The 26,503-nt window shown below is 43.4% G+C and overlaps 1 protein-coding gene across 1 annotated transcript in view; it reads left to right on the top strand.

Moving 5' to 3' along the window:
- FRMPD1 (FERM and PDZ domain containing 1) overlaps window positions 1–26,503 on the top strand; it is a 100,245-nt gene that overhangs the window by 63,560 nt on the left and 10,182 nt on the right. The window contains exons 5-13 of the mRNA XM_002819604.4: window positions 1,316–1,361; window positions 9,118–9,225; window positions 14,133–14,228; window positions 19,544–19,669; window positions 20,799–20,918; window positions 22,118–22,254; window positions 23,293–23,419; window positions 23,549–23,644; window positions 25,369–25,551. Of these exons, the coding sequence (XP_002819650.4) occupies window positions 1,316–1,361; window positions 9,118–9,225; window positions 14,133–14,228; window positions 19,544–19,669; window positions 20,799–20,918; window positions 22,118–22,254; window positions 23,293–23,419; window positions 23,549–23,644; window positions 25,369–25,551 (1,039 nt within the window). The remainder of the gene's footprint in view (window positions 1–1,315; window positions 1,362–9,117; window positions 9,226–14,132; window positions 14,229–19,543; window positions 19,670–20,798; window positions 20,919–22,117; window positions 22,255–23,292; window positions 23,420–23,548; window positions 23,645–25,368; window positions 25,552–26,503) is intronic.

The raw sequence follows: 26,503 nt of genomic DNA, 5'->3' as shown, positions 1-26,503 counted from the left end.
TTATTCAGTGTCACGTGTAAAAGGTAAAACACAAAGCAAAACAAAAAGATACAACAACAATGCCAAGAAAACATCTCAGATTCCTCCAAATAGCTGTGAGGCCAGTATGTCCTTTTAGAGCACTTGCATTTGGGTTTATTGTGATTTATCTCAGAAAAGGCCTGTTCTCATTTAAGATGGAAAAGAGGAAGTCCCTAGACACTTACACATCTTGGGTTGAGTTTATCCATTTGAGGAAATAACACACCAGCAGCAATTGGCCTAAATGTTCATATTGCAAGAAGTCAAATGAAATTATTTTGCAAACTGCTTCTCCATGGTAGCAGTGGCAAAGAGAAAGGAAAATATGATCGATTTTCTCTGTTCTGCCCGCTAATACAAAGTAGAGGTTAAGCAGTTATCTGCTTGATTTGATCACTTTTGAAATCTAAGAGATAATGCAAGACAAAGATGTCTACTATCTTGATTATATGATTGGGCTCATTACACTGACTTTGTGTGCCCAAACACCATAAACTCTTTGGCTTTTATCTGATAAACGTTATCCACAGACATTCATTCTATTTAGTGAAATGTTTAGCCTGAGTTTTCTGAAATAGCAACCTGAGTTATCTGTGTTATTGCCATATTTTCTCCTAAAAAATTTTTTTGGGTTGGGCACGGTGGCTCACACCTGTAATCCCAGCACTTTGGGAGGCCGAGGTGGGCAGATCACGAGGTCAGGAGTTTGAGACCAGCCTGACCAACATGGTGAAATCCCATCTCTACTAAAAAATTAGCTGGGTGTGATGGCAGGTGCCTGTAGTCCCAGCTACTCGGGAGGCTGAGGCAGGAGAATTCTTTGAATCCGGGAGGCGGAGGTTGCAGTGAGCCAAGATTGCGCCATTGCATTCCAGCCTGGGCAACAGGGCAAGACTCCGTCTCAAAAAAAAAAAAAAAAAAAAAATTGGGAGACATAAATCTAACTAGTAGTCACTGGATGAGTTCTTCATTGTATAGGACTAAATTAAGGCTAAGTGCCTCAATTAATGTTGTGGCTGTAGATATAAACTAGATGGTGGAGGTGGACATATGAAGATTCCCTCCAGGTGGGAGGAGCTCTCTGGGTCAGCTTAAGTTCCTTTGCAGGTTGCTGCATTTCCCAATATCTTTCTCAGTTTTGCTGAGCCAAAAAAGCTAAGGCAAAGGTGGCTGCTTTATACTCATTCTGCCAGTCTTTTTGACCCTAACACACATGCTCACACACGTATGCATGCACGTGCATCCATCACACAGAATGACTAAATGTTTTTGTCTTTATTCTTTGTTTTTTCAGGGAAGCAGAAGATTCTCTTTCAATCACAGTTGTTCGCTGCACATCGGTAAATCTCTTTCTATGTCCTGTGTGTTAGTTTCACCATTCTTGGCCCTAAGACCCTGTTCCCCCAGAGGATATCCCTCATAAAGTAAGCGGGGAAGGCAAAGGGTGGAGGGTGACAGCTGCCTGGCAGTGGGTGGCCAGTCAGTCCATGTTATCTGAAGACCTCCTCCATGCAAGTACTGTGGAGGAAACAGATATGGTGCAGGCCTCAAGAATTTATGGTCCAGCTGAGGAGATAGACCTATGGCTATGCACAGTAGGATGATGGTAAGGGCACCAAACTGGAGTTTCAAGACAGGTTTGAGTGGTATGACTTTGGGAAAATCATTTAGTTTCAGTTTTCACTTTTGTAAAATAGTGGTCATGACAATAACTGCCTTGTCTGTTTAATGGGTTGTTAGAAGGACCAAATGAGATGTTGGATATGAAAATATTTTATCAGCTCTGAGGCTCACCACATGGCAAAGTGTGGCATAGATGATGCACAGGGAGGAAGCGGCAATCCTAAACCACCACAGGCTGAGGAGCTCCTTATGTATTATTTAGGGAAAGTATATAACCAAATTTTCAAAGGAAAAACTACTAAGGAGATAGTTTTTCAAAAGTTGATAGAAAATTTTCATTGTGAGAAACTTTAATATGTACTTCTTAGCCTTGGCCACAAATAGACCAAAATAAAAAAAGAGGGGCATAGAGAATTTTAATAATGCATTTAATAATCTAATTTAATTGACCACATACCAGGCTACCAAGAAAACTCAATAAATTCCCCAAATGAAAAACCGTCCAGGTCCCTTTTTCCGAATATAATAAAATAGAAGCTAATAACTATTAAAAATTCAATTAAAAACCATACAGCCATTTGGAAATAAAAATGTAATTTCCTAAGTAAAGATTGGGTCAAATAGAAAAAGCAAAACTATCATTATAGACTATTTAGAAAATAATTGAAAATTAAAACTGTACTTCTTTTATTTTTTCTTGAGATGGAGTCTCGCTCCCGTCGTGCAGACTGGAGTGCAATGGTGTGATCTCGGTTCACTGCAACCGCCACCTCCTGGGTTCAAGTGATTCTCCTGCCTCAACTTCCCAAGTAGCTGGGATTACAAGCACCCACCACCATGCTGAGCTAATTTTTGTATTTTTAGTAGAAACAGGGTTTCGCCACATTGGCTAGGCTGGTCTTGAACTCCTGACCTCAGGTGATCCACCTGCCTCGGCTTCCCAAAGTGCTGGGATTACAGGCATGATCCACCATGCCCGGCCAGAACTGTACTTCTTAAAACTAATTATGTGCAGTTGAAGCTATACTCAGAGTAAAATTTATAGCCTTGAGTGTTTTTAGCATTTAATACAGAAGTAAGTCAATTAAATATTCAGTGCAAGAAGTTAGAAGAAAAGATTAATAAAACAAACGTAAAGCAAAATAAAGTAATAAAAATTAAAATAAAAATGATCCTCTGGAAAACAGATTGTAATGCTGTTAAGTCCAAAAGCTATTTCTTTAAAGACAAAAGTTATGTAAAATACAGAAACCTTAAGGGAAAGAGATATGGGAGTCTCATGTGGAGGAAACTAGAATATTACTGACATATATTAAAAAATAACATAAAAGGAGATACATACTATGCTCCTTGATGGGAAGACTAAGTATTATTAATATATCAGTTATTATATTAGTATATATACTTAATACAAATTCAAGCAAACTCTTATGGGACTTTCATTTGGATTTAACAAAGTATATCAAAGTGAGACTTATCAAGAAAACCTTTTTTAAAAAGGATAATGAGGATGGCCTTGATAGGCAGATTTAAAAACAAACAAAGCTACAATTATTAAAACAGTATGATATTGGTGAAATGTTGAACATGTCAATGTAATCAGATAAAAAGTTCAAGAGTAGATGCTGTATAGGAACATAGTATGTGAGGCTGGGTGCAGTGGCTCATGCCAGTAATCCCAGCATTTTGGGAGGCTGAGGGTGGCGGATAGCTTGAGCTGAGGAGTTCAAGACCAGCCTGGGCAACATGGCAAAATCCCATCTCTACAAACACAAAAACAAAAACAAAATGATTATAGCTGGCAGGGGCTTAGGTGAGAGAATTGCTTGAGCCCAGGAAGTCGAGGCTGCAGTGAGCTGAGATCGCACCACTGCACTCCAGCCTGGGTGACAAGGTGAGACCATATATATATATATGTAGAGAGAGAGAGAGAGAGAGACCATATATATAGAGAGACCATATATATATGACCATATATATATAACTATATATAGTGTGTGTGTATATATATATATATATATATATATATATAGTTTGTGAAAAACAGCATTCAAAATCTGTGGGAGAAAAGGCAATTATTCAAGAAATCAAACTTGGACATTTGTTTAAGTATTTGGAAAAAATACAGTCTCAACTCTAAAAATGCAAACAATATGGATGGATGTCTGTCTGGTCATAGGCTGTAGAAAGGTTGCCTACGCATTTAGGGTGTGGAAGGAAGCACAGTGGAACAAAGGTGATTTGATTACATGAAAATATAAACCTTCTGTGGTCCAAACACTTCATAAACTAGAAAGCAGAGAAATTGTTGTCTCTTCTCTGTATTTGACAAGTGTTATCTTTTGTTTTTATTTCTTGGAAATAGAGTAGGAAAAAACCTACCTAATGAAGATGAAGATGTTTGCCATAAATATATCAGACCAAGTATTTTATGTATCGATAAATGGAAGTTCTTCTATTCTTAACAGAATTTGTCTATTAAATAATATGAAACCAATATGGAAACAGGGAAATCTAATCAGTATAAATGGTAGTGAAGGTGTTAGGATGTCCTTTTTATTTAGCTGGTTATCATCTCATTGGAGAGTATCTTAATCTTAATCAGGCAGGTTTTTTCCTGATCTGTTTCCAAGAAATGAGCAAAAGAAAATACTTAATGTAGGGAGCAAGGGCAACAGCATAGAGCTGAATCCTTTAAATAATAAAAAGTATGTGAAGGTGAAAATTGGTATGTGTCCAGTACCACTCCTGAGATTCCTACAAGATTTCCAGGAAGAGAGGAACGTGCTCTGAAGATCTCTCAGGGAGAACTGGCATTAGCCCAGTCTGTGGCCACCAGTGCCTCTGAGAAATGCCCTAAATATTGGCTAGCCTGCTCCTGGGCCTCTCACCAGAACTGCTCCGAAGAATTCTATTTATTTTATTTATTTTATTTTATTTTATTTTATTTATTTTATTTTATTTTATTTTATATTTTATTTATTTTATTTTATTTTATTATTTTATTTTATATTTTTTATTTTATTTTATTTTATTTATTTTTGAGATGAAGTCTTGCTCTGTCACCCAGGCTGGAGTGCAGTGGCGTGATCTTGGCTCACTGCAACCTCCGCCTCCTGGGTTCAAGCAGTTCTCCCACCTCAGTCCCCTGAGTAACTGGCATTACAGGCATGCACCACCATGCCTGGCTAAGTTTTATATTTTTTGGTAGAGGCAGGGTTTCACCATATTGGCCAGGCTGGTCTTGAATCCCTGACCTCAAGTGATCCGTCTGCCTCGGCCTCCCAAAGTGCTGGGATTACAGGTGTGAGTCACTGCGCCTGGCCCTGAAGAATTTTAAAAACATTGCAAAATGATCATATATGTCTTGCTTTAGCAATGAGCCTCATTGTTGTCGTGGTAGATTCTTGGAGTCCTCAGATTACTTGAAATTGATTAGGAATGATAAAATCCACAGTTGCAACATTAATTACTGCTTCCCTAGAACACAGAATTTTATGAAAAAAGTTCTGGTTTAAATTTGTAGATCTGTATTGTCTATATTCATTGTCTATAATACGTTAATTATTTGTAATAATATTAATACCAGTATTTAATGTCTTATTTAATTTGCACCAAAAGGAAATGCTAGGAGGAAGATACACTCATTATTCCCCTTTTACAGATGAGGATGCCATGGGCCTCACACGCCCATGGTCTCACATGCAGAAATCAGTGAAGCTGGGTTGTTTTCCAGGTAGACTCCGGAACCGACATTCCTTAGTGTTATGCTGTTGTACCTCTGTAAACCCTGCTGCTTTCGTGAGTGACATTGTGTAGCCCAGGGCAGAGGGTATTGCCAAAAGATACAGGAATGTTTTCCAACGTGTCCCTTTCAGTGCCCTTTTAAACATTAACTCTTAGTTCAGCGAAAAACATGCACAAAGAGATTTTATCAGCTGAGGTCTGCTGCTTTCTGATGAATTAATTTAGAAGCCAGGGAGAGCTTAGAAGTTCTAGAATAATGAGTAGCTCATAGCCTTTGAATTGTCTCTTTAAAATATTAGATGGCTGAAGTGGATGTAAGTAGGTGGTTTATAATATGCTCTAGATGCCAAGATATTCAGGCTAGCAGAGCTGATGTTCAGGTATAAAAGTACAGGAGCCACAGTGGGGCCTGTGTGTTGGGCATTTTCATGTCAGCATGTTTTTTTCTCAAAGCAGCCAGTTTCATGGTTGGGTGGTTCCAAATGTAAGAATGGCCCTTCTTCCCTGTGATTCCCACCAAGAAGTTCAGAGCAAGTCCACTTTGTATGAAATGGCAAAGATTTGGAAGAGTGACCTTCTCTAGGCTAAACAACTGTGCCGTTGACCATTCCTCATAGATGGGTTTTTCTGAATTCTCACTTCTCTGAGAGCTTTCGGGACAAGAGTCCAATTTCATGTTGACCCTCCCAAATAGTGGCACCCAGAAAGGAACCCAGTTCCACCAGTGACCAACCAATGCTGAGTACCATGGGGAGTGGACATGCACCAAGAACGCTAGTAAAACCCAAGCTTGGGTTAACATTTTCGCAGGCTCAGTCACACTGTCGGCTTGGATGAAACTGGTGACCAACTAAATATTGAGCTGGTTTTCAAAGGAACAGCTTCCAAGCCACGTCCCTTCAATTCCATGCTTGTGCAATTGAATTGAATTCTGTGCAATTGATTTTTTGGATGCTCAACACCACACTTCACATTAATCTCTGTCATGTTGCTTTTGCCCAGTGTTCTGGCATGCTGAGATTTTACAGTCAGGGAATTGTGGGGCTGAAAGGCTTATTTGTACAGTTGACAGCTGTAGTCATTCTCCAATGACTTCCTGTCAGGGAACCTCCTCTTCCTAAGTCTACTCCAGTTCCTTCAGTTTCCTGCCAGTTGATTTTCTTGAGCATGATCCAGCTCTGGGCCTAATTCTTTCAGGATTTATCTCCCGAAGGTGAGAGACAACAGTGTTTTCTTCCTGCAGATTCCTTTTCTCTCTGCATCTCTCCTCTGTTCTTCCCCTGATTTTTTATTCCTTTGAGTCTTTGGGGGGGTGGTGGTTGTACCTGTTGCTTTGACCACTCACTTTATCTTGTTCCCTGCAGCTCTTGACAGCCCAGCTCCTTATACCCTCTTATATTTGTTTTTAGTGATTTCCTGGCCTTTGATCCATAGCTATCTCTGGTCCTTAAGTTTCTCATGTACCCTCTTTTAGATTCCCAGTTCCTTGACCTTGCCCCCCAAATTCTTGCTGCCTGATATCTGATGACACCTTGCAGCTCTGTCCTTCACAGGTTTGGCAAGTTCACTGTCTCTGGCTTCAACCAAGGCACTGCTAAATATCACTGTTGAGGATTGAGACTAAGTTACTTAGTTAGAAATCAGGACTATTTTGAGTATATATATCAACTAGTTTATGAATCCACCTAATGGCACTGCATCTGGCCTTTTCCACAGGGGAATTATAGGAGACCTTATCAAATGCTTTGCAAGAATGAAGGAATACTACTATATCCATAGAACCCTGGTATACCAATATGGACTTCTATCTTCAAAGGAAAAATGAATTTGATTGGCTCTGACTTGTTCTTGGTAACTCCATATTGGCTGTTAGTGATCACTGTCTAAAAGCTCTCTGACCATCTCTTATCTTGGATTTTGCCAAGAATATATATATATATGTGTGTGTGTGTGTGTGTGTATGTATGTATATATATATGTGTGTGTGTGTATGTGTGTATATATATGTGTGTGTGTGTGTGTGTGTGTGTATATATATATATATTTTTTTTTTTTAAGATGTAGTCTTGCTCTGTCATCCAGGCTGGAGTGCAGTGGTGCAATCTCAGCTCACTGCAACCTCCACCTCCTGGATTCAAGCAATTCTCCTGCCTCAGCCCCCCGAGTAGCTAGGACTAAAGGCATGCACTACCATGCTTGGCTAATTTTTGTATTTTTAATAGAGACGGGGTTTCGCCATGTCGGCCAGGCTAGTCTCGAACTCCTGGCCTCAGGTGATCTGCCTGCCTCAGCCTCCCAAAGTGCTGGGATTACAGGCAGGAGCCACTGCACCCAGCCTGATTTTGCCAAGAATTAACAGCAAACTTACCACTATGTGTTTTGCTAAATCCTCCATGTTCATTTTCCTGAAAACTTGATATTTGACCATCTTTAGTCTCCTAACATTTCTTCCATTCTCTGTTCCGTGGATGATACCAATTGTTACATATTATAGGTCCACAAGCCCCCTAGATTCAAGTGGTATGGGAGTCTTCAGCTCATTCGAAGCAATCTGATAGTCTTATCACTAATTCTGGGTTGGAACTTTTTCTTTCTCTTATTCCTCCTATCCCTTCTGTAATTTCTACAGGTGTACTTCTTCTCTGCAAACATTATTATTTCCCTGCTTTTCTACTAATTTTTTTTTGTTTTAAAGCAAATTATATATTTGAGATGTTGACTCATAGTCATGAATCCTGTCATGCCAAGGTTCTAGTTACCCATGAGAATCACATTTATCTTTTTGCATTAAAATTTCAGGGCAACTTGTTCACTTCATGTACTTCATGGCTTTGGTCTGTTGGTATTTGAGTCTACGAACACTGTTTCCAACAGTTTCCCTGATTGTTGTTATGTATCACTTCTCCCATCTTCACAGAACGTGGCCCAGAGTTTCATCTTGGTACTCTTACATGTGGAAACATTCTAGAGGCTGGCCTAAAGGACTCTCCACACCAAGGGAACATAGGATGTTAGGCTGGAAAATAGTGTATCAGGATTTCATCCAGGAAGGTCACAGCCTCTTGCTCTAGAAGATCATGTAAGATGCTATTCAGCAAGTGTCACAAGTTGGCCTGATACAATCTAGTCCAAAGGCTTCACCATATACTCATACCAACCTGGGATGACTCTCTTTACTTCCTTGGGAAAAGAGGGTACCTCCCAAAAGATAAGAGCAAAGTGGGGCCAAGGGCAAGTCGTAAGGGTCAGAGTTTCAGGGAACCCCGTCTAACTCCTATATTGTGTAGATGGGAAGACTCTGAAGGCCAGAGAGGGGCAAGGACTGGACCAAAGTCACACAGTTATTTTGTTGTGCTTTACACACGTACCTGGTTTTCTTTCATAAGAATTTGAGTTTGAGATAGTTCTCACAACTATTGAGCAGTAAAACATGAGTTGGAATTCAGATAGTCCCATTCACAGGCCGGAACTCTTTGTCTTCATCGTATCACAGCTATTTTGCTACCATGTTGAGTGTCCAACTATTCTCAGGTACATGAGAACATTATCTGGCTTGGATCCCTAGATTTTATGAAAATACCTATAATGGGATATCATCCTTTCCTGTGGGTTTAAATTGAATCTGCAATAGCTATCAAAGTTTCTGTTTTTAAGAAATGAGAAGATAGATATACTTGGCTTTTATGAAAGCACTGTTCCAAAATGCATCATGTTAATGTTTTTCAGGGAGTCCCTAAATCGTCCTTCCTGACTGAGGAGAAGAGAGCCAGACTGAAGACCAACCCCGTGAAGGTGCACTTTGCTGAAGAGGTGCTCATCAGTGGACACAGCCAGGTGTGTCACTAGTCAAGGGACTGAAATTACTCTTTATGAAGCTGGTGAGCTGCCTTCTGGCACATAACTCCCTGAACCTCTGGAATTCCACAGCACAGAGAGGGTGCAGAGGAAGTGCAGTGTGTTTGCAAGAGGCTTTGTGCACCCTCCCAGTCAGATGCCTGCAGACCCTGGACTGGGATTGCTGGTGGGAGCTCTGGGCCATGGGTGGGGACTGGGAAGAAGAGCACCGGGTTTGGCCCTCTATAGTTCTGTGACTCCATTCTTCTGCCCATGAAATTTCGACAGATTCCAATAGTTAATTTCTCATTATGCATCTTCAAATTTATTATCCTCTCTGAAGGTGATCTATTGATAATCGTGCTGGTGGCGATGGGATTGCTTTTTATTTTTAAGAGTCCATCATCTATTGAACCTCTATTATGTGACCTAAACTTTGTGTGTACAGTCCTTAGACATCACAATACCCTGCAAGGGAGGTGTTTTAACAAAAGAGGAAGCAGAGGCCTAGAGAGATTAAGAGACTTAACCTCTAAGATCACATGGCGAGAAAATGCAGGAGCCCAGGTCCACGTGACTTTGGTTCTTTGGTTTTTCACTATGATGTGCTGTCTAGTCCTTTTTGATATGGAGAGACCCAGGGTTGGGGGTTCAGAAGACAAATTTGTAAAGGGAAAATGTTGGCTAGAGTTTGATTTTAATGTGGAGTGTTGGATAAAAGGCTCATTTATTCATAATTTATACATTTTCCCCCAGTAGTCTATAACTATTGCCATTCTGAATTTCTTAATATTAGACTTTGAAACTTTAAAGTCGAAACTTGTCCTTTTCTGGTCTTCTCACCATAGAGACCAGCAAAGGCCGGGGGAGTCAGAGGGGGTGGGGGCTAAGGCCATTTTAACAAAGGATCCAGGTGACCTGGTCCACATCTACAGAGCCCTTATTTTCTACCTGCCCTGCTACTTAATAGAGCACACCTTTAGATAGATTTGAGTGAGAAAGGTGGACTTGTTCAGGAAGGGGCCAGTGGGAGGCCTAATGCATGACTTAGAAAACACCTGTCAGTTGGCAATATTTGAGTCATGTTTGTGAAATTGGATTGAGTCTCTTTAGAAAATTAAGTTTAGATTCTTCTGGGCACGGTGGCTCACGCCTGTAATCCCAGCATTTTGGGAGGCTGAGGCAGGCAGATCTCGAGGTCAAGAGATCAAGACCGGCCGGGGGCGGTGGCTCACGCCTGTAACCCCAGCACTCTGGGAGACCGAGGCAGGCAGATCACAAGGTCAGAAGATCGAGACCATCCTGGCTAACATGGCGAAACCCCGTCTCTACTAAAAAATACAAAAAATTAGCCGGGCGTGGTGGTGGGCACCTGTAGTCCCAGCTACTTGGGAGGCTGAGGCAGGAGAATGGCGTGAACCCAGGAGGTGGAGCTTACAGTGAGCCGAGATTGCGCCAGTGCACTCGAGCCTGGGCGACAGAGCGAGACTCCATCTCAAAAAAAAAAAAAAAAAAAAAGAGAGATCGAGACTATCCTGGCCAACATGGTGAAACCACATCTCTACTAAAAATACAAAAATTAGCTGGGCATGGTGGTGCGTGCCTGTAGTCCCAGCTACTTGGGAGGCTGAGGCAGGAGAATCACTTGAACCCGGGAGGCGGAGGTTGCAGTGAGCCGAGATTGCGCCACTGCACTTCAGCCTGGCGACAGAGTGAGACTCCGTCTCAAAAAAAAAAAAAATTAAGTTTCGATTCAACACATGACTCTTCATTTCAAGAGTCATGTACAGTGATGAGTCGTGAGGGTGAGAACCAGCTAGCAGGACAGGGACAGAATAAAGGCACGACAGGTGTGGACAGGGTCACCTGGTTGATTTGTTAAAATGGCCATGACCTCCCATTCACTGCTGTCTATGCTGAGGGGACCAGATAAGGACAACCTTCACCTGAACTGACTACAAAACTGGCTCAGAGTTTTGGTGGGGTTGGGGAGTTTAAAGGAACAGGGTTCTAAAAAGGTGCCTCCAGGAAGACTTGGAAGGTTGGGGCACCTCGGGGAATCTTTGGGAGTCTGCATCAGCCACATAAGGCAGAGATAGCAAAAGAAGTAAGAGTTCATCCCTGTGACCTGTCTATTCATCCTTTCAAGTGTTTAAAAGATGATAAAATTGCCTGTTAAACTTTTCCCCTTGGAACATGATAAGACTGCCTTAGATACACAATCACTGTATTAAGAAGGATCTGAGATAGTAAACCAACATTTGAAATATGTTTGACTTTGCTCACAGTTAAACAAATACAAAGAAAAAATATTAAAAAGTAAAATTTTATACTTAGCAAATGAGCACAAATAGAGAAAAAATGTAAGCCCTGATGCTGAGAAAGTAATTACAGTCATGCACTACTGATGGCTTTATAAATTGGCTTAAACTTTTTTGAGTGGAAAAAAACAAAATTTAATGACTGCTATAAAAAATGACCCAGAGATTGCATTCCTGTTAGTCTATACAATAATTTAAATGTGAAAATCCATATATTTAAAGATATCTATAGTATCAACATTTTAAATAGCTCCCAAAATGGAAAAACATGCTCAATTGTCTAGGGCAGAGGAATTGTGAAATCAGTTCTGATATTTCAACTCAATAGAATATTATAAATCCATTAAAATTATGAACATTAAGCCCACCTAAAAATTGTATATGAAATGCATATTGGGTAGAAAATGAACATAGAATCACGCATATTAAATTATGGCAGCTCTCTAAAAACTATTTGCAGATATAGACAAAAATTGGAAAAAGCCTTAGGGAAAAGTAAGTGGTGGTAGTTATGTAATGTTGCTATGAATATATTCTTTGCAAACCTTTTAAATCACAAAGAAAGTACTAAGGAAAAAATTTCCCACTTGGGAAACCCCAAAATTAAGATTTCTAAACACTCAGAGCCAGAAAAGTAAGACGGCAGCAGAGTAAGCGGTCTGAAATCCCTCATCCTGACGTAGTGTGAAGTGGCACTGGAATATGAACATCTTCCTTTTTCCTCCATAAAAATACTGTGGTTTTTTAAAACAAGTTATAGACCCAGGAGACAGAGGCTGCAGTGAACCGAGATTGTGCCTTTGCACTCCAGCCTGAGCAACAGGGTGAGACTCTGTCAAAAAAAAAAAGATGATTGTGAGTCTTGCTTAGAAGATACAAACACCCTTATATTTAGAAGATTCAATATTCTCATCTGAAAAAAGTGGAAGTTTTTTGTTTGTTTGTTTAAGATGGAGTTTTGCTCTTGTCGCCCTGGCTGGAGTGCAGTGGTGTGATCTCGGCTCACTGCAACCTCCGCCTTCCAGGTTTAAGCAATTCTTCTGTCTCAGCCTCCAGTGTAGCTGAGACTATGGGTGTGTGCCACCACGCCCGGCTAATTTTTGCATTTTTAGTAGAGACAAGGTTTCACCATGTGTAGGCTTTATACCCAAACTCTTGATAGAGATGAGTGCGTGGGGGCAATTCTAGCTCAAATCTTGGGAACTCTAAAACCTCTCTGTGCTTCTGGAGGACACCAGCCCCAAGGGCCCTTTGTATTTGCAACCAAACACTCAGAATCACTTCTTACAAGAGCTGGGAGATTCTCCAAAACCCTCTCCTGCTCCATCCCAGGAGTTCTAGCTGGCATGGGGCCACCCAACACAGACCAGTCCTGTGCCTTTTCCCCAAATAGCCCTACGAGAGTGGCAGAGTCCCTTAGGGGACCTCATGCATCTAGGGTGATAATTGGGGTGAATGTAGTGGAGAGCATCCCTCTGCCCTTTGGTGATATTTCATTACAGGGAATGCAGCAATAAAATGAGGGTAGGAGAGGCTTCCCTACCCTCTCCATCCCACCCCAATCCTACAAGTTAGAGTCTAAGAATCTCTGAAAGGCCCATGTTGAACAGTGTGCATGCTGGTCATCTGGCTTGCCAAATTGCATCCCATAAGGGTACAGCCAGCAGTAAAATGTGAACTGATGGTCATGAGACATTGCACAGGCTCGCGCAGTGCTATCAGTATGCTCGTGGAAGGGCTCACTCTTCTCCACCATTTGTCATATCTAACAGTCCTCATGGGTATCCCTTGACAAAGCATGCCTGTGCATTGGAGAAATTCCCAAGTGCCAAGAAGGAACCCCTGACATGGTGAGGAGGTTATGGGAGGATCCTACTCTCCAAACCAGGCAGGTCCAGACAGCCAAGGATTTGTCATACCCAGGGGCAGGAAAGCTGTGACTGGGATACAACAGGCCAGGCATGGTGGCTCATGCCTATAATCCCAGTATTTTGGGAGGCCAAGTCAAGCGGATCACTTGAGGCCAGGGCTTCGAGACCAGCTGGCCAACATGGTGAAACCCTGTCTCTACTAAAAATACAAAAATTAGGCTGGGCACAGTGGCTTAAGCCTGTAATCCCAGCACTTTGGGAGGCTGAGGCGGGTGGATCACCTGAGGTCAGGAGTTCAAGACCAGTCTGGCCAACATGGTGAAACCCCATCTCTACTAAAAAAAAAAATACAAAAATTAGCTGGGCGTGGTGGTGTGCGCCTGTAGTCTCAGCTACTCGGGAGGCTGAGACAGGAGAATTTGCTTGAACCAGGAGGTGGAAGTTGCAGTGAGCCGAGATTGCACCACTGCACTCCAGCCTGGGTGACAGAGTGAGACGCTGTCCAAAAAAAAAAAAAAAAAAAATTAGCCAGTCGTGGTGGCAGGTGCCTGTAATCCCAGCTATTTGGCAGGCTGAGGTGGGAGAAACCTGGGAGTCAGAGGTTGAGTGAGCCGAGATCGTACCACTGTTCTCCAGCCTGGGTGACAGAGTGAGACCCTGTCTCCAGAAGGAATAAAAAAAGACAGGGATACAACAATACTCTTGTGTTTTCCAGGGTAATTCTCTGCTGTGTATGCCCAACGTGCTCAAGCTATACCTGGAGAATGGACAGACCAAAGCTTTCAAGTTTGAGGCAAACACAACCGTGAAGGTATTAAGAATAAACTTGAACTTCTTTTCCCAAGAGAATGTTCTGGCTGCTAGGACCCCCCCCCCCCCCACCCCGCAGGCATCTTGCCCTGCATCTGCCTTGGTGGTCTCACAAACACCATGGTCTGAGCCCCTGTAATAATAAGCCAAGTACCATGTTATCTCATTTAGTTGCACGACCACCCAGAAAGATGGTCTTTTTACCACCATCTTAACTGGGTGGGGGTTAAGGGGTGGGAATCAGGACTTAGAGAGATGAAGTGACTTGCCCAAAGGTCAGATTAGAACTCCTAAGCCTTCACCCATAACCACCAGGCTTCCCTGCCATTTGTCTGTGACTCTACCTGCTACGCCAAACACTAGAGCAGCCGAAAACCCAGGTGAGATGTCAGGAAAGGCCCAGGCGCTACCTATTCTGTTCTTTCTTAAAGTCAATTGAACTTATACTTCACAGGTTTCCCCATATGAGATGATCTGAGAGGGGTTACTGAGCTTAGTCAGGGGTGGTCTCTATCTTCAGGAGCTTGCAGTCTAGTTGAGGGAGGGTGGACATTCAGGGAATGCTCGATTGTCCAAGGCAGGATGAAATAAGGGCCAAGTGCAAGGGGAAGAGTACCATCTCTTCCAGCCTGTCCAGACATCAGACAAGGCATGGGAAAGAAGCTGGACCTGTGCTGAGCTTTGGAGGACAACTAAGATTTCAACAAGGGCCGGTAGGGACCGGGCAGTTGAGGGTAGGGTACATATCAATCAGAGAGTCACGTGAACTAATGCAGAGAGCCAGAAAAATGGCAATTGCCCAGGAAATAGCAAACCATCCAGCAGGACTGGGGCACAGGCTGTTTTGTTGTGGAAGGAGTGGCTGTGGAGGGCCTCAAATGCCAGGCAACAATAGAGCCTGAGTTTTATCCATAGATAATAGCTTATGGTGCTAGCAGTTCTTGAACAAGGGAGTAAATAGTGTTAGAGTGAGGCTGCAGTGAAGCAGCAAAGTTGTTCAAACATTAAAAACCATGTAAGAGGAAACACTGAGCCCAGCTCTTCTCGTACAAGGGGAGAGCAGGTTCAGGAGGGCCAATGCAGCTATAGGGGACAAACAGTAGCCAAGACACACATGCACACACTCATCTGCACAGTACATTCACACACATGCATATACACCTGAACGCACACATCTAGTGTTTCTCTCTGGCACCTTCATTTGGCAATTCCTACAGCTGCTCCAAATGCTCTATTCTATTTCTTCCTAAATGTGAGTTAGAAGAAGCTGGAGAAGGGCTTTCTGAACCTGGGGAACTCCAAGCCCAGAGGAGGAAGGCAAGGGAGGAATAGATTTTAAGTGTTTACTACATGCCAGGCACTCTTCCTGGGCACTTTCTTGTATACGATCTCATTTAATGCCCTAGCAACCTTGTGAAGTAACTAGTGTTATCCCCACTTTGCAGATGAGAAAACAGGCCCAAGAGGCCCAAAAGCTGTCAAGGTCAGCTAGCTCATAACTGGCTTCAAACTTGGTCTGTTTTTGAACCCTGTGCTGGATCTTGTCACTCTGCCATTCTGCAGAAAAAGGAAGCTTTGCAAATGGATTAGACAAGAGTTCAACTTTCCTCATCTTTGATCAAAGTGGATTGGAATAGAAGGGTTGATTTTTTTAAAGCAAGTCCCCCTTTGGTGGCCAAAAGGACTTTGAGGTAGTTTACAATAAAGGCCCACATTACAGGGGAATTAAACTCAAGATGATAGAGAGAGTTGGGGAAATGAACAAGGACTTAGCCAGTATAATACTGGTTAATCTTATTTATCTATAATAGCCAAATTTTTTAAAGCAAAGTCTTTAGCTGTTTACGACACAGGGAAAGGTGGATATAAATAAATCTTATGAGTGAAAAAAGGAAAAATTACTGTCAACTCATCAGTGACTTCTCTTCCCCTTTCCCTTACTAAGGGAAGAAAAGTTCTTGTATTAGAAAACCCTCTTTCTGTAAATCAAGAAAAAGAATATGTCATTTGACCCAGTAAACATTTGTTGACACTTTTTGTGTGCCAGGCATTTCTGTATCACCAACAACTTGGCAATAAATTACCCAGGGGTGGGTGCAGTGGCTCATGCCTGTAATCCCGGCAGTTTAGGAGGCCGAGGTGGGTGGATCAACTGAGGTCAGGAGTTTGAGACCAGCCTGGCCAACATGGTAAAACCCCGTCTCTACTAATAATACAAACATTAGCCAGGCATGGTGGTGCAAGCCTGTAGTCCCAGCTACTTGGGAGGCTGAGGCAGGAGAATTGCTTGAACCTGGGAGGCAGAGGTTGCAGTGAGCCAAGACCATGCCACTGCACTCCAGCCTGGGCGATGAGAGCGAAACTCCATCTCAAAAAAATAAATATAAATAAATAAATAAATAAATAAATAAATCACCCAGGGTTATACTCTTAGGAAGCCTGAAGTCTCGGGGTGGGGCTAGGGTGAGGAGATGAGACCTGGGGACCACTCACAATGAAACGAGGTACCAGTGTGCCTAAGACCATGAAAGCGGGACAGAAGCCGTGTGGTACAGGCTCAGGGGAGAGCAAACTTCCAGCTGGGTGCCAAATAAAGGCCTCTGGGGGAGTGGAGTGGTAGCCTGTATGGTGGACTTAGAAAGATAGATTGGCTTTTGACTGGATTGGGCAAGAGTGATGTGTGAAGGCAACATCTGGGCATGGCGAACAACACCAACAAAGATCCAGAAATGGGCAAGTTTGACAAGTGTGTGGGGCTTGTGGGCAGAGTGCATTGGGATAAGCAGCAGAAGATAAAGTGGGAGAAGTGGGTTGGCACCTGATACCTTGAGAGTCTTGAATATTAAGCTAAGGAGTTTGGATTTTGGCCAGTCAGCCATCAAGAGCCACTGAATGCTCTTGAGCAAGGGAGAGCATGCCCAGTACAAGGCTTAGACAAATTCCTCTAGATCAAGAGTCAGCAAACCTTCTGTAAAGGGCCAGATAGTGAATATTTTAGGTTTTGCAGGCCACAGGGTCTCTGTCATAGTTATTCAACTCTGCCATTGTAGCAAATACGCATGGCTACATTCCCATAAAACCTTAATTACAAAAACAGGCAATGGGCTGGATTTGCTCCACAGGCTACGGTTTGCCAACCTTAGCTCCACGTGCAAGTTGGAGAACAGATGGGCGGCAGGAGGGTTCACAGGACATCCCTCTACAAAGCCAAGAAATGCATGAGCCCAAGCTGAGGTAGACATGGGAGAATGGAGAAGAAGGGACAGAGTCAAGAGACAGGCTTTCCATTGGGGCCAGCACAATGCCAGGCACACAGGCAGCACTCAATTAATGGTGTGGAGCTGCAGAAGCAAATGGACCCTTCAGGACTAGTCACTGGGTAGTTATGGGGGGTGATGAACAAGTGGAGAGAGGGTTCCAAATCAGGAGTCATGAGGAGGGAGTAGCACCTGATGGTGCAAGACTTACTACGTTTGAGGTTCTGGCAGGACATTTATGATTTTTGTTTACTAACCAAGTGAAAGTTTGTGTGCATCTATTTTGTGCCAAGCACTGGATATACTGCATAACAGAGCACAGCGCAGGCAAGGCCCACATCCTCAGAGAGTTTAACATCTAGTGGGGTGAAAGATAATAAGCAAGAAAACAGAGATTAGCAGTTGGCATGCATTGAATACTTAACCATCTGCTAGGTGCTGTTCTAAGTGCCTTCTATGGGGAAATCAATTCAATGTATGCAACAACCCTATGAGATAGGTGCTAATATTATTCCCATTCTACAGATGAAAACACTGAGGCATAGAGAGAAGAAGCAATTATAGCTAGGAATTGGGAGTGGAGGTCTAGAACCCATTCCCTTAACTTTACGATGGCTGTTAATTGAAGAAAATAATATTAAATAATGGTGAGGGAAATAAACAGGACACTGGGACAGAGAATAACAGGGATGATTATATTTATGTATGCTGGCCAGAGAAAGCCTCTCTAAGAGGCGACATTTGGACTGAAACTCGAAGGAAGAGAAAGAAACAGACCTGGAAAGAGTAATGGGGAAAGTATACTGGGCAGAGGGAACAGCATGTGCGAATGCTTCGAGGCAGCAAAGACCTCACAGAGGGCTGCTCTAGTGAGCAAGAAGAGTGTGGCGTGGCAACCAGAATGCCTCAGCGCAGCATTCACGACCATTCCGTCCTGTCAGCCACACTCAGAATTAGGCATTATTGTCCTCTATTTGGAGAGGAAGTGACTGGGGTTCAAAAGTGTCCCTCAGTTGTGGCTGGACGTGGTGGCTCATTCCTGTAATCCCAGCACTTTGGGAGGCTGAGACTGGCAGATCACCTGAGGTCGGGAGTTCGAGACCAGTCTGGCCAACATGGTGAAACCCCATCTCTACTAAAAATACAAAAATTAGCTGGGCGTGGTGGCACACACCTGTAATCCCAGCTACTTGGGTGGCTGAGGCATGAGAACCGCTTGAACCCAGGAGGCGGCGGTTGCAGTGAGCCGAGATCGCAGCATTGCACTCCAGCCTGGGCGACAGAGCGAGATTCCGTCTCAAAAAAAAAAAAAAAAGTTTCACTCAGTTGCATAGTGAGTGGGTGGTAGGATTCTGTCTAGTAAGCAGTCAAAGATACAGACTGGGAGCCTGGCCAACGTGGCAAAACCCCATCTGTACTAAAAATACAAAAAAACTAGCTGGGTGTGGTGGCACACGCCTATAATTCCAGCTCTTTTGGAGGCCAAGGCAGGCAGATCACTTGAGGTCAGGAGTTCAAGACAAGCCTGGCCAACATTCCAAAACCCCATCTCTACTAAAAATACAAAAATTAGCCAGGCATGGTGGCATGTGCCCATAATCCCAGCTACTCGAGAGGCTGAAGCAGGAGAATTGCTTGAACCCAGGAGGCAAGGGTTGTAGTGAGCCAAGATCACGCCACTGCACTCCAGCCTGGGTGACAGCCTGGGAGACCCTCTCAAAAAAAAAAAAAAAAAAAAAAAAGATAGAGACTGGGAACTCTAGAGAAAGAATAAGTCTAGGGACACAGGAGAGAGGCAGAAACCTCCACTGGATGGCTTCAGCCTTCCAAGTAAAGCAAGACAGGGTGGCTGTATGGATGGCGATGGAGCTTGAGGAGAGGGCAGCTGGGCTGCAGGGCCATAAGGGGCCTGATGAGTGGGACCAGACTCTGGGCTAAGTCAGCAGTGGGCCTGTCAGTGCAGGCTGTTCTCTCCTTGGCTGCACTGAGGAATGGCAGGAAGGCCAGGGAAGTCCTCCCTGTTCCTTGAGTAACCCCTGCACCTCTCTGTGCCTGCTAGGACATCATTCTCACTGTGAAGGAGAAGCTGTCCATCCGAAGTATCGAGTACTTTGCACTGGCCCTGGAAGAGCAGTACAGCATCTCCCGTCTGCACCTGCTGCACGAAGAGGAACTCATCCAGCAGGTAGGGAGAACTGACGGCCTGTTCCTGGGAGGCATGGGCTGGGCTGGCTGCACGCCTCAGCCAGAACCTCTGGGGACAGGGCTCAGCACATCTGCAGGTTTGATGCACTTTCTCTTGCCCCAGAAGGCACAGAGCTCACTCAGCCTGGCGGTTATGGGACAAGAATCAGCCTGATTTTCATCGCTAGTATGAGGTAGGCAGGACACAGATTTAAGGTCCCCATTTTGCAGATGTGGAGACAAAGGCTTAGAGACGTAAGGTGACTTTCTCAAGGTAACACAGCTGATAGAACCCTGATTTTTGCTTCTAGCTCTCATGATCTTCCCTTGCACCTGCTGCATTTGAGCCATTAGGGAAGCATTTGTTGCTGTGTCTAAGCCCTTCTTGTGGGACTTACCCCCTGATATGGTTCCTGATGGCAGAATAGGGTAAACACAGCCAAACAGTCTATACCACTCAATCTCCCAACCATTCAATAATATGTTGTACCAACTTTTTAAAGCTAAACACAGGTTAGTTCAACAAATCTTTGTGAGTCTGTTACAAAGATGAGGAGGATTTTAACAGTTGGAAATGAGTAAGACATAACCTCATAAAAGCCACCCTGAACATTCCTCTTTGCAGATGAATTCTTACCCAATGCACTCACTGATTAGAAGGTTTACTGCTTGCAGACTTTTTAATTACTTCTATTCCATTTGCATTGGGAAAGAAAATCAAATTAAATCCCTAAGATAGTTTAAGTGAAATAAAGTAAGTTGTAGAATGGTATGTATACTATATTATTATTTGTGGAAGATAAAAGAATAGACTTATACTGAAGCATGAATATACATAAACTGTCTCTGGAAGGGGCACACAAGAAACTGAAAACAGGAGTTTCCTCTGGAAAGGGAAACTGGAAGATAGGTGAGTGGGAAATGCTGCCCTTTTGAACCTTTTACATTTTGTACCCAGGAAAAAGAAAGTCAAATTAGGAGTAAAGGTCTATGGCTGTCTTGGGAAGCACCGGAATTGAAATCTCTGGGAGCTGTCTTTCGCTGTCTGTGTTTTATAGAGTAGTTTTGTGGAATGACTGCAAGGACAAAGGCAGTTAGGAGATTAATAGTATCTCCCTTACCCATCGCAGGTGGTAGAAAGGGAGGAGTCACATGACTACCGCTGCCTCTTCAGGGTCTGTTTTGTTCCCAAGGACCCCCTGGACCTCCTGAAAGAAGACCCCGTGGCCTTTGAATACCTCTATCTGCAGGTGACTGGGTCTGTGCTTCCTAAAATAACAGTGGTTGTTCTCAAAGATGGCACACTGGGTGATTTTGAACGTGAGCTTGAGGTCATTAAACAACTCCCTGGTAGGGATTCTCTTTATCTGAAGGATAATGGGCCTGATCATCGCTCAGAATTCCCTTTTCCGTCACTGAGTTGCTGTTTTAGCAGATGTGTGATATCAGAATGAAATTCAGGCTCAGTCCTCAATGTAGATGATACATTTTCTAATACCATTTTAGGATCTTTAGAATTACAGTTTTTATTGCCAAAAGGGGCCTTAGTGCTTTAAAACCTCATTTTAGAATGATGACACTGAGTCTTGGAAAGGTCATGTGATTTGCCTGGGTCACTCACTTAGTGGCAGAGCCAAAACCTGGTTCTTGATCTGTGGCCTGGTGCTCCCCCTATTCTACCTCCTTAGATGAGAGTGATTATGTCATTTTTATTCTGATGAAAAATAATCATTTGGAGCCGGGTGCGGTAGCTCACGCCTGTAATGTCAGCACTTTAGGAGGCCGAGGCAGGTGGACCACTTGAGGTCAGGAGTTTGAGAACAGCTTGGCCAACATGGTGAAACCCCGTCTCTACCAACAAAAAATTAGCCGGGCGTGGTGGCACATACCTACAGTTCCAGCTGCTTGAGAGGCTGTGGCGGGAGAATCACTTGAACCTGGGAGGTGGTGGTTGCAGTGAGCCAAGATCATGCCACTGCACTCCAGCCTGAGTGACAGAGCGAGATTCTGTCTCCAGAAAAGAAAAAAAAAAAAAAAGAAAAAGAATCATTTGGCAGATACCACCATTTTACAGATGAGATAACTCAGACTAGGTGGATTGCACTGTCCCAAGTCTTACAGAAATGGTGGCGGAAAATAATAATAATAGCAATAACAGTGCCATCAATACTTTATATTTGTATAACACTGTGTGCCTTATACCTGCTTCCATATGCATTATCTAATTTAAGTCTCACAGAAACCACGTAAGGTAGATTTTACTATCCTCATTTACCAGACACCAAATGCTCAGAGAGTCTTGGTAATTTAACCAAGGTCACACAGCCAAGAACTGTGACAGCCAGCTCTCAAAACGGAGCTCCTGGTCCTGCTGCCTTTCACCCGAAAGAACGAGGGGACACAGTATGTCTGCTTTTGTTTCCCATCTGCTCTATTTAATCTCTTCTAGAGCTGCAGCGATGTGCTCCAGGAGCGCTTTGCTGTAGAAATGAAATGTAGCTCTGCACTCCGACTCGCGGCTCTGCACATCCAGGAACGGATCTACGCCTGTGCCCAGCCACAGAAGATCTCTTTAAAGTATATAGAGTGAGTGGCAGGGGATGGCAGCTGCATTGCATTTATAACTTGCTGGCCCCTGGCCAGGAGGGCCAGATACCACAGAAAGCTGATAGTCACCCACGTACCCATCTATCTGTCTGTTGTCTTTCCATCCATTTCCCTCTGCACCCTCTCTAATCTGACCTGGCTCCCCCAGATGTCTGAACCTGGCTGCTCTCTCTGGGACAGAAGCCAACTCCAGATGGAACGACACAGGATCCCCTTGTAAATTCCCTGTTCCTGGGAAGATGTCTTGGGAAATCAGTTGCCAGCATCAGTGTTAAGCTTTTCTAGGGGTGGGAATGCCTTGGAAATTAATTTTTCCCATGGATATGAGCCAGTTCCTATTGCATTATGTCTCCACTAGGGCAGTTTCAAATCCTACGATTCTGGCACCTTCTGATTCTTAGCTTAGAATTGTTCTGGACAGCATCACTCAGGTTTGCTAAGCCCCTCCCCAGATCTCAGCTCTGTCCTGCCTGAGCATCAGAATCAGATGGGGAATCATATTTTTAAAAATACAGCATATCCTTGGCCCTGCCCCTGATGTACTGAGTCCAATCTCTAGCAGCAGGGCCTGAGAATCTGTAGTTTTAGCAATTTTCTGGGGGATTTTGAAGCTGCTAGGCTGGCACCATGCTGAAGCTTAGCCTAGGGGATTCACAGGAGCTCTGCATTGCCCCATGAGAATGTCTTGTACTCTCTTGTGTGCTGTCATTATTTGCCATGTATTTTGTAGTGAAAAAGATTCAGAACTCCTGCTCTGATTGATAGATTGTCACACCACACCAAGAGTAATGAGCTCCCAGAATGATCAATGGGGTTTAGTTCCTGAATGCCTGTGGGGATTTTTGTGGAGAGTATGTGTGTATGTGTGTGTGAGAGAGAAAAAGAGAGGAGGAGAAAGTGGCTCGTAATTGCTGTATTATGGGAATACTAAGTACTGAATCAAACGTAATTATGCTCTTCATTAGAGCCAAGTACCCTGTAGAAATGGGCCTCCTTGTCTCCAATGTCTCATGGCAGGAAAGACTGGGGAATAGAGAACTTTATATCTCCAACTCTACTCCGAAACATGAAAGGCAAAGACATCAAGAAAGCCATTAGCTTCCACATGAAGAGGAACCAGAATTTGCTGGAACCCCGACAGAAGGTAATGAAGGTGCCTCTGCCGACCCACTCAGCTGTCGTCTGTGAAACCTTAGGAAAAACATTTTCAACATTGCCTGGATTTTAGACCAATGAATAACTCTGACTTCAAGTTTTTTTTTTCTCTATTAAGCAACTTATTTCTGCTGCCCAGCTACGTTTAAATTATCTACAGATCCTCGGAGAACTCAAGACATATGGTGGAAGAATCTTTAATGCTACTTTAATGGTATGTATTAGAGAACTGTGAAATCCTACTCACGTAAGGGACCTTAGAGATCCTCTGAAAATCAATGTGTCTTTTAGCCTAAAATTCCTGAGGACTCTGTCATGTACTAGAATTTGTTTGGTAAACTAAATAGTACACCACTGGAAAATATTTATCACGCCCTTGCTTGGTGCTACCCCTGTGATAGATGCTAGGGGAAGCAGGGCTGAATAAGATGTGATTTCCATCCTCGAAGGATGAAACAAGCTACCCAACAAAATGAAGCAAAGCCGTGAGAGGTTCAGGCCTATTGCTGTGGAGTTTGGAGACAGAAGGTAGCACTGCTTGCTTCAGGGTAAGTATAGGAAGGAGAAGGGGTTAAGGAAAGAGGCAAGAGGAAGCCTGAATTTGGCCAGACTTCAGTAGAGAGGAAAAGGCATTCTGGGTCAGAAGGGGATGGTAAGCAGTTCACTCTGGAGCTTTGGGTATGTGAAGGTGAAGAGGAAAATTGGAAATCATGAAAGAAAAATAAGAGTGTTTGACTGCCAAGCTGAGTCTCTGATTGTTCAGAAGGGAGGAATGAGGGGTGGGCCTGAGAAGAGAAAGGAGAAGCAGAAAAGCCCTCTGCTCTCTTCCCATTTTCCTGCCTGCTTCTTTTTTGGAGCCTAGGCCTAGAGCTTGTGCCTTTCAGCAGTCAGTGTCTCGGGGGGTGTGGTTTCAGAGAGCTTTCCTCCAGCACTGTCAGCCCCAGGACTCTGCAGCACAAAACCAATTTACCAATTAGAGTGGGGTTTTAAAAAAATATTAACCAAAGTCCTTTCAAAAGATTTGGCATACATCTCAGTCATTTACAGTGATGGGCCAATGTAATCAGATTGCTAACCTAACAATGTAGATGGAAGAAGAGAATCAGTGTTTTGAAAGAAAGGAAGAGCATCAGATAGTTAGGGGAAGGGGAAACACAGATGGATTCTTTAAGTAGAAGACCCAAAAGGTGGGAAAGAGACTAGATCACAGAAAGGAAAGTTTTGAAGGTACAAGAAAAACTTCCCAATTTTTCTAAGGGCTAATTCTAGCCTCTCCCAGCTGTCCAGTTCCAGTCCCCAGTCTCCCTTTACCTTTCTTGTCTAAGGAAAGAACTGGTAGTGGGAGAAGCAACCAGCTACATGGAACAGGTTTAGGGTGCTTGCTGGGCACCGTGGGTTACAAATAGAGATAAATGCAGACTCTGTTGTCAAGAAACTTAACGTGGAAAATGAGACTTAATACAAATAATTAAAATAAAAAGTCATAAGTGTTCAGTGCTAGTAGAGAAGTAAGAGGAAGTGGTACAGGAACAACAGAGAGGAAAGGGAGATTTCTGGCTTAAGGAGGCTGAGATCAGGCAGATGCTTTCCATAGGCAGTAGGTTTTGATGTATGCTTTTAAAGAAGGATCGGGATTTAAATGGGAAATGATGGCAGGGAAGGGATTCAAAGAGCAGGAAGATAGGTACATAGATGTGAAAATACAGATATGTTTATGGCTGTGGCTTAGGGCTGTACTGGAAAGAGTTTTGGGGAGATAAATTTACACTTTGATTTAGCTGTTGATGGGGTCCAAGTTAGGCAATAGTCTGGAGGAGTGGTGGTTAGGATCTAAAGTAGGAATCAAGGAGTTTGCAGGGAGAGGTATTATTGCTTACATGTGAAATGTATTTTCACTCGCTTGCGAATGGAGACTAATTCCCCTTCCACCCTCTGCAGTTACAGGATAGAGAATCCTACATTGCCCTTCTAGTTGGAGCCAAGTATGGGATTAGCCAGGTTATCAATAGCAAACTCAACATCATGTCCACATTGGCAGAGTTTGCAAACATCAGCCGTGTAGAGCTAACAGAAGAGTCTGAGAAAGTGAGCGTGGTCAAAGTGTATCTTCAGGACGTCAAGGTAACACAACGGGGAGATATTCTGAATTCAACTGCTGGAATTTGGGGCCAAATAGGGGCCAGGCTAGTTTATATGAATTTTAAATAATAATAAAGTCTAATGTCCAATATCTGTTTAAGAGGACGAATTGTCCATCCTGTTCTATCAAAGGGAAAGTGGTAAATGGTACATTTTCCTGAAGAGGTCCGAAAAGGTTTTTTTGCACAAACTGAGATGGACCATGTGCTTTCCTGTTGGGTTTAGAAACATAGATGGAGAACACCAGAGGATTTTTTTTTTTTTTTTGAGACAGAGTCTCACTCTGTTGCCCAGGCTGGGGTGCAGTGAATGATCTTGGCTCACTGTAAGCTCTGCCTCGCGGGTTCACACCATTCTTCTGCCTCAGCCTCCCAATTAGCTGGGACTACAGGCGCCCACCACCACGACCGGCTAATGTTTTGTATTTTTTCGTAGAGGTGGGGTTTCACCGCATTAGCCAGGATGGTCTCGATCTCCTGACCTCGTGATCCACCCGCCTTGGCCTCCCAAAGTGCTGGAATTACAGGCGTGAGCCACTGCGTCTGGCCTACCAGAAGATTTTATCACATGAATGGGACCAGATTGCTGCTCAAAAGCTTTGAGTGGTGGGCATTAAAATGGGTAAATAGTGGGCCAGGTGTGGTGGCTCACACTTGTAATCCCAACTACTTGGGAGGCTGAGGCAGGAGAATCACTTAAACCCAGGAGGCAGAGGTTGCAGTGAGCAAAGATTGCACCATTGCACTCCAGCCTGGTAACAAGAGCAAAACTCTGTCTCAAAAAAAAAAAAAAAAAAGGTAACTAGTGCAGGGTATCTCCTGAGCCTCTCTCGAAGGTCTTACTTTTATTCTGCCCTCCTTTGATTTAATCCCAACATACTCAATATTGGTGCTTTATTCTTCTTATCACCCTCTCCCTCATTCTCCATATGTTC

This window comes from Pongo abelii, chromosome 13, assembly GCF_028885655.2.
Source record: "Pongo abelii isolate AG06213 chromosome 13, NHGRI_mPonAbe1-v2.0_pri, whole genome shotgun sequence".
Classification (NCBI taxonomy): Eukaryota; Metazoa; Chordata; class Mammalia; order Primates; family Hominidae; genus Pongo; species Pongo abelii.
This window is presented reverse-complemented; position numbering and strand designations above follow the sequence as displayed.